The sequence below is a fragment of the Lactuca serriola genome, chromosome 4 (assembly GCF_051521515.1).
Source record: "Lactuca serriola cultivar US96UC23 chromosome 4, Lser_US96UC23_V15, whole genome shotgun sequence".
Taxonomy (NCBI): Eukaryota; Viridiplantae; Streptophyta; class Magnoliopsida; order Asterales; family Asteraceae; genus Lactuca; species Lactuca serriola.
In genome coordinates this window covers 28,163,419-28,171,347 of record NC_136411.1, presented here as the reverse complement: position 1 = coordinate 28,171,347, position 7,929 = coordinate 28,163,419, and the positions used below count along the sequence as shown (strand labels likewise).

General features: G+C 36.8%; 1 protein-coding gene across 2 annotated transcripts; it reads left to right on the top strand.

Moving 5' to 3' along the window:
- Nucleotides 1-326: 326 nt before the first annotated feature.
- Nucleotides 327-2,921, top strand: LOC145101247 (uncharacterized). 2 transcript variants are annotated; one of them, XM_079038424.1, is made up of 7 exons: nucleotides 327-628; nucleotides 963-1,414; nucleotides 1,508-1,661; nucleotides 1,772-1,996; nucleotides 2,079-2,195; nucleotides 2,271-2,504; nucleotides 2,581-2,921. In XM_079038424.1, the coding sequence occupies exons 1-7, from the start codon at nucleotides 497-499 to the stop codon at nucleotides 2,800-2,802; spliced, it is 1,536 nt and encodes a 511-aa protein (XP_078894550.1). In that variant the 5' UTR covers nucleotides 327-496; the 3' UTR covers nucleotides 2,803-2,921. The 2 variants fall into 2 exon arrangements, with proteins under 2 accessions (XP_078894550.1, XP_078894549.1); XM_079038423.1 differs by having other exon boundaries at nucleotides 1,478-1,661.
- Nucleotides 2,922-7,929: the final 5,008 nt, after the last annotated feature.

The following is a 7,929-nucleotide window of genomic DNA, read 5'->3' as shown; positions in this document are numbered from 1 at the left end:
AACTAGTTTTGAAAAAATTAATTATTCAGTTTTATTAGAATTTGGCAAAAGCTAGTCAAAATCTTATGACTCCCACTTTTGTTCTTTTTGACTTTTGGAATTAGCTGATGATTAAAATAACAATATAATGAAACAAAATATCGTATATAAAATAAGGGAAATCCATGATTTAAATAGATTTGGTTATAAAATATTTATTCATACCGGTTGTCCTTTCTCTTTAAATTTAATTCGTTACAAATAAAAAATTAATAAATTATTCATTGAGGAATAAATAGACGGACCAAAAGACAAACAATATATTTAAGGAATCCAACCGGTTTGTTTTGTCTGGACCGGGTTTAAGTTTAACTTAACATTATCCCGTCTCTGATCTGTCACTCTCGCAATTCAACTGTCCCTATGATTCATGACTCATGATTCATGTTGTTCCTTCGGCTGTTGAATTTCCGTTTCCCCCCTACTTCAAAAACCCTAATTTATCAACTTTCTGTTCATGATTTTTCTCTTTAATTCTCACTACTCATTCGCTCTCACATCGTTTAATCTAACAATGAATCACGCGCAAACCCGCTTTTCTTCTTCTTCCTCCAATGTCTCTGCTTCTATGACCACCGCAGCCCAACAGGTACACAAAATTTCTCTTTTGTTTCCTCTCTTTCTGGACATTCCCACATGTCAACTTGTTTTTGTTCATCTTCTTTTTATAATAATTCTTAGTTCATACGTATTGATATCGGCATTGCCACTTGGCTTTTGTCTTTTTTTGATCGTAACTGCCGCCCACTTCAATTTCTCTAATTGGAATCAAATTGGTAATTTGCGAATATGGAAGGGAAAAAAAGTTAAATGTCGCATGTTAATCGCTTTGATTTCGTTGTTATCGTTAAAATTCTAACTAATCTCGAAAGTTTACACATCATTAATCCATGGGCGCTTGCTTCTCTTCAATCGTATTCTAGAGTGCAGATCGTGGGAACGCCATATCAATGAATCCAACTCTTGGAGCTTCACGCCATTGGAGAGATGTCTTCTGGCTAGGAATCTTTGTTTTACATCTGATTTTAGTAGGTTTCGCTCTTGGGATACTCGGACTCAATAGGTTCAGAAAGAAAGATAGGCTTAACATCGATCAATACACAAACAGGTTTCTTGAAAATCAAACGGGTTTAACAGAAGATTACTGGCCACTATACGCCATTTCTGGTGCAATCAGCACAGTTATCGGATGGATTTGGTTGTTATTACTTGGTTCACGTTCAAATCAAATGATGAAAGTCTCTGTTCATATATTAACCACATACCTCGCAGTTGTTAGCGTCTTGTGTTTTTGGGGGAAACTAGTTTTCTGGGGTGTCGCTTTCGCTATTGGATCTGGATTACACTTCTTATACATCATATCAGTCATAGACAGGTAATAATAAAATTAAAGTTGTTATCTTTTTTTCAACTTTTATTTAACTCTCACTTCATCTAGACTTCCATTCACAATGTTGGTTCTTCAAAGAGCTGTAAAAATGGTATGGAAGCTTCCAGAAATCATGAGAATCGTATGTGCTTTCATGTTAGTCATGCTTCTTTGGCTAGCATTATGGTCGTTTGGAGCATCCGGTGTGGTGGCTTCAAGCATAGGTGATGGTGGTCGATGGTGGCTTCTTGTGGTGAGGTGGCCACTTGTTGTTTCTTTTCTTGTAACAAATCACAAATAAAAATGTAAAATTTCATTCTTTTGTGATAACATATGTTGAAATAAACTTTGTAAAAATTTCAGGTTTTTTCAGTGAGTTTGTTTTGGACAGGGGCTGTGCTTTGTAACACTGTTCATGTGATAGTTTCCGGTATGGTGTTTCTTGTGCTTATTCATGGTGGCAGAGAGGCGGCGTCGATGCCAAGAAACCCTCTTTTGCAATCTTTAAAGTACGCTGTCACTACCTCTTTTGGAAGCATCTGTTATGGTTCTCTTTTCACAGCTGCTATTCGAACACTACGATGGGAGGTAATTAGTAAATATAAATATACATATAAATAAATAATACACTTTTTTTTTTTTTAACCTTTTCTATAAATTTGACTCTCAGATTAGAGGATTCAGATCAAAAATTGGCAACAACGAGTGTCTTTTATGCTGTGTGGATTTCTTGTTTCATCTAGTGGAGACTCTCGTGCGTTTCTTCAATAAATATGCATATGTACAGGTGCGTAATAAAGTTATTTTATATAATATACAATTTCATGAATTCTCTGAAAATCTTTTTATATAAATAATTTAGATTGCTGTTTATGGGAAAAGCTTTAATCACTCAGCAAGAGACGCATGGGAGCTGTTTCAATCCACTGGTGTTGAAGCACTCATTGCATATGATTGTTCAGGTGCTGTTTTACTAATGGGTATGATATTAGGCGGGCTTATAACAGGAACTTGTGCTGTTGTTTTAACAAGGATTAAACATCCAGACAGAGAGATGATGATGGGGTCCACAGCTATACTAATGGGAATGATTTTGGTAAATTTATTATTATTATTTTTTTATAAAAATAAATGTAATGTATAATTTATGGTAAATGATAAATGGTAACTAGGTTGGGTTGGCAATGGTGGTGGTGGAAAGTGCGGTTACATCGATATATATTTGTTACGCAGAAGATCCGTTGTTGATACACAGGTGGGACCCAGAGTTTTTTAACCAGATGTCAGAGACACTGCATCAGCGCCTTCAACATAGAAGTGCACGCGTTAGGGATGGGTCGAGTCAAAGTCAATATATTGACCGTGACCGTATACAAGAAACGATAACTGTTTGATTGTAAATGATTTTATTTTTGTTTTTGAAAATGTAATGGTTTGATGTGGTTGTTTTAAACTTTTATATCGTTAATTTTATCGGGTCTCACCTAAGGTTGGATCCTATCTATTGAAATCATGCATCTATTTATATGTCTAATTTAATAATTGGATCATTTATTGCAACATCCCGGACGTACATACAAAGATATTGTCAGCTTTAGGCAATTTGTTTGTTCTCACCGAAGCATGCTTAACTGTAGTATCTAGTAATGCTAAAATGATAAAGTATATATATATATATATATATATATATATATATATATATATATATATCACTTTATGTACAAAAATAACGAATTAGTAATGCGATAAGTACTATAATCACACATGAATCTTTTGTCCTTCTAATGAATGTATTCTTCCTCCATCTTTGTTCTTTCTTGATTTATGGTGTCTTCTTCTCCTAACTTTTCCGGTGGTCACAACACGGGGTATAAAAACACCGGTGCCAGCCCCATTGTTGGCCCACAAGCTCTCCATCCAACCAGGGACCTCCATGTTTCTACCACCTTGACCCTCCACCCAGTTAAAATACTTCCCGGAGCCACCACTTACCGGTGTCCTCTGAAACTGTGAAGCTCCATTTCTGTTTCTTCTTGTATATGTGTCGTCATCTTCATCCATAATCAACAGTATTTGTCTTGTGAGTTCTGTGTAGAAGGTTGTATCCTCGAAATCCGGTGACTCCATGTTTGAGCGATGAAGACTGTAGTCGGGATTCATGTTGATGGAAGAGATATCAGATAAGGATGTGTTAGGATTTGGAAGAAAAGTCGTTTTAATGGAGTATTTATAGGGAAGTTGATTAGGATGAATCATGTTGAGCTACCAAAATGGGGCCATGGTTTTCCCACTTGGCAAGTTGTGAGTCAACGAGTCAAAGATAGTTTAAGAGGAGATAACAAGGGTTGAGTCTTTGAAATTAGTCAAAAGTGTCAACTTTGAGAATATTAATTATAAAAAAAAAGGCGTTTATTTCTGTGAAGAAAGGAACAATAGATTTGGTCAAGGTTTCTGTTCACATTGCAACTTTGCAAGAAGAATAATATATTGTCGGCTGCACCAACTCAATAGTGTAAGAGTCAAAGACCCTTGTTTTAAAATATCAAGAATATAGATCCAAATACAAAATTGTTTATGATATTCTAGCTATTGGATTTTAACATCTAATTCTTGCGAATTTTATATTTTCAAAGTGTTAGTATGTTTTTCTGTCGGCTTTATATATATAAGATTGTTATATAAAAAATATTAGAAAATGAGGGATCTTTAAAAAAAATTAAAAATAAAATATCGATTGTAGCTAGAATGATATGATATCTTTATCAAAAATCAACCAATAAGTAACTATTTTAATCATCTTTTTCAAAAAACAATATAATTTTAACCAATAAAAATATCTTAAAAATTATATAGGTATCTAAATGGTAAAATGAAATGTCTATTTAATCAACCCCATTTATAAGAATATAACAAAACTTACATGAACTGGGAAAAAAAATAGACTATTTAGTTGAAAATTAGGGTCGAAAGCAATGACGCAAGAGAAGTCAAGTACGTCGCAAAAAGTTATGCAACTTATGCTAGTGAATTGGTCAAATGATTAGCTTAACTATCGAATTAATTGGTTCTAGAATTTGAATTGAAGGGAATTAAATATTGGTAAAGCCGTAAAGATTATTTTATGAGAATTTTTTTTGACACGCTTTTGTATCCTATACATATGATACATCAATCTAGTTATTTTTAAACAATTAAATCTTTGAAAATTGTATGACAACATTATTACGTTCTACTTATACAAATAACCACTTTTTTTTTTTTTTTTCCTTTGCTAAACCACAGTTCCTTGTTTCTATTTATACAAATATTGCGAGTAAGTTTCTATTTCTATTTAAAAAAAATAGGGTAAATGATACAAAAAACATTCTTTTTACAAAGAAATTCGATTTTGATACCGTGCTTTTTTTTTTTTTTTTTTTTTGTCAATTTTGACACTGTGTTTTCCAATTTGTTACAATTCTGACCATCTATGAATAATACCTAGTTCTCCCCCACTTAGGGTTCGAACTACCACCAACTGGTGTTGCGAACAGACTACATCTGGAACCAGCTTAACCAGGTACAACCACCCTTAACTCTTGAGTGTATAACACACACATGATGATCTTACAACTAAGGATCAAACAAATCCTCAAAGAATCTTGAATTTCGGCCAAAGAGCTCTTAAATTTTCCAATCATACAAATTCATAAGCAAATACAGACCTACGATCCAAAACATACCCTCCTTGCCTGCAATCCCAACCGTCAAGTACCTGACCTGCCTGAAACCCGAGGAAAAGAACCCTTGATCGCATCACAAAGCATCCATACCACATCCATCCACCTGTGTACTTCCACGCTGACATATTGCCACCAAACACCGCGGCCAACAAACCCCATGTTAGGTTTATATCCCAACTCTGACAGTCACAAGCCTGCTCACTCCTTCTCCGAACTCAGAAAACTGAAAGGGCATAATCCTTTTCGTATATAGCGACAATCCAATCCATTAAATCACCACTAAATTTCCAGCCGCAATTCCCAAGCCGATCATAACAATTGTTTCCTTCTTAAGTACTGCAACTCAATGCATAGCCTCGAGAAAAACCCTCGAGACCTCAAATCCAACAAACTCATCGAGGTCTGAACCAATCAACCCAAACCACTATTGCCACTAGGGCTCAAAACAATTACCAGACCCATCCTTATGCCTGAGCATCCATAACCCAAAGGTCGAAAGATACGAAACCACTACCATGAATCATGGTATCAAACCATGCTATCTCTCCCGACCAACCCTTAGAATCCCCGAAACTCTCAGTGATTCGAGTATGGATCCTGTGCTTCCAATAGTACGGGCCCAATACTTTCCACACCTATCCATACTTTCCTCAAGGATCATCTCGGTCCCTCTAAGACCTATCCATAAAATACTCCCGATACCTGCTCCACAACGAAACAACCACACTAAAACACTTCCTAGGCTCTCCTCGGTTTCCCCCACCTCCCCCACCATTAGCTGTTGAGGGGCTCCGATCAATGCCAGCCAACGACTTCATGAATACAATTACATGCAACAAAACTTAAATAATCTTTCTACTAAAGGACCCAACCCTACAACGGTTAGACTCAAACGAGAGCTGCAAAATAGGTCCAAATCCGTCACTCTAGGATTATTTAACCTTTATAGCATGTAACTTGATGTATTCATTTGATAGTTAGCTCCCATCAATGTGAGTCCCACAAAGCGCAAAGCAAGCAACATTCGAGCAGTGGAGTCGACTGGCACTAAAACACAATAAAATTAGACAGATCATCATACGGAATCCCCGATCTCTATCTCCCAGCATCTCCGATTGCACCTTTGCCTTGCCCTCACTCTCTCAAGAGTGGCTAATAGTCCTCATGATGACCAGCTACGCACTGCACCCACTCTTGAAACTTCCACCTACCCTGCAACCTGTGACATCCCCAAAATCTCGGCTAGAAAAGACCGATTTTCATTTATGGTTTTAAAATATTTTCAGAGTAAATCCTTTTGATTTGAAAGAGTTGTGGAATTTGTTCCCAAAAACAAAACATGATAAAACAATGTTTACCGAAGCATTTCATAAAAGAAATGTATTTTCATTATATAATCAAAACTCGGGGTGTCATGTTCCGATACAGACCAATAAGCATAAACGATAACATTACAAGTCATTCAACAAATATATACATATATAGACTTGTAAACAAAACAACTTGATGGTTCATCCATCTTATGCCCTCGCGTCACTTCCTGTAATACAAATAAAACTGAGTGGGTCAGCCTTGGGAGCCTGGTGAGCATATAGGGTTTTCAACCCACAATAAATAATTATATTTAATATTCACCAACCAACAATAACCCAATTACCCATTCCCGTTATTCTCACTTTATGTCCCTAAGACAACTAACATAAGGGACCTAGTCTAAGAATATTTCATCGGGGCGACAACACATGCTTCGGGGGTACCTCAGCAATATAAGTCAAATAAGGCAACCATGAGGGGGATGGAGTACAGCGAATGAACACCCAAGTTCATTAACACCTACAGGTGGCGAACCTGCTAATGTTCCACAAGACTGTCTAGAAAAGTCCGTGGTCGTCATCTAAACTCCGCTAGATGACTGAATCAAAACAACAACGAGGCCTCTCATCTATTTATTACACACCAACTATCTACCCATGTTATACCCAACATATTAGTAGATAAAAATATACATTTTATACATAGATAAAAACCTGTATAGCATGCTTTGATCAATACATATTCCACATAACAGATGAGGCACACACACATAACACGTATTTCATAGAAAACAAATCAGATCTATGAGATAGAAGAGAGTGAATATACATTCACACATATAACACAAAATATACACATAACACGTATTTCGTATAAAATACTTCATAATTATGCGTTAGAAGAAAGTGACCACACACACACACCTATAAACAACAATATACTTAATACACTCGAACCATACTTGTATTATTATCGTGTTTATGAAAGGTAGTATACACTCACTTGATCAGAAGATGATCGGACAGCAGTACGACTTGCAGAAGTAGTATTCTTCAGCAGATCTAGAAGATCTTCACAAAAATCGAACTTCTCGCGGGCAGAGCTTCGGCTCGGGAGCCGCACTTCTCGGGATCTTCGGGATCTCGGGACTTGCTTCGGGGCTCGAGAATAATACCGGGGCTTCGGGATGGCTTCGGGGGTTTACGCGCAGAGCTTCGGCACAAAAACGAGGGGAAATGAGCAAATAAGCCTGGAACCCTCGCATCCTATTTATAGGAGGCTGGAGCCTCGGAGTACGCGGGGCGTACTGCAGTATGCGGGGGGTACTGCTCCGAAATCGTCACTGCTTACGTATCCGAAGTGCTCGAGTGCGAGTGTCGACATTCCTCGGTGTACGCGGGGCGTACTTCGGATGAGTCCGATGACTCGTCCTCGGATAATACCGGAATTAAAGATTAAATTTAAATACAAATTATTTAATAAACT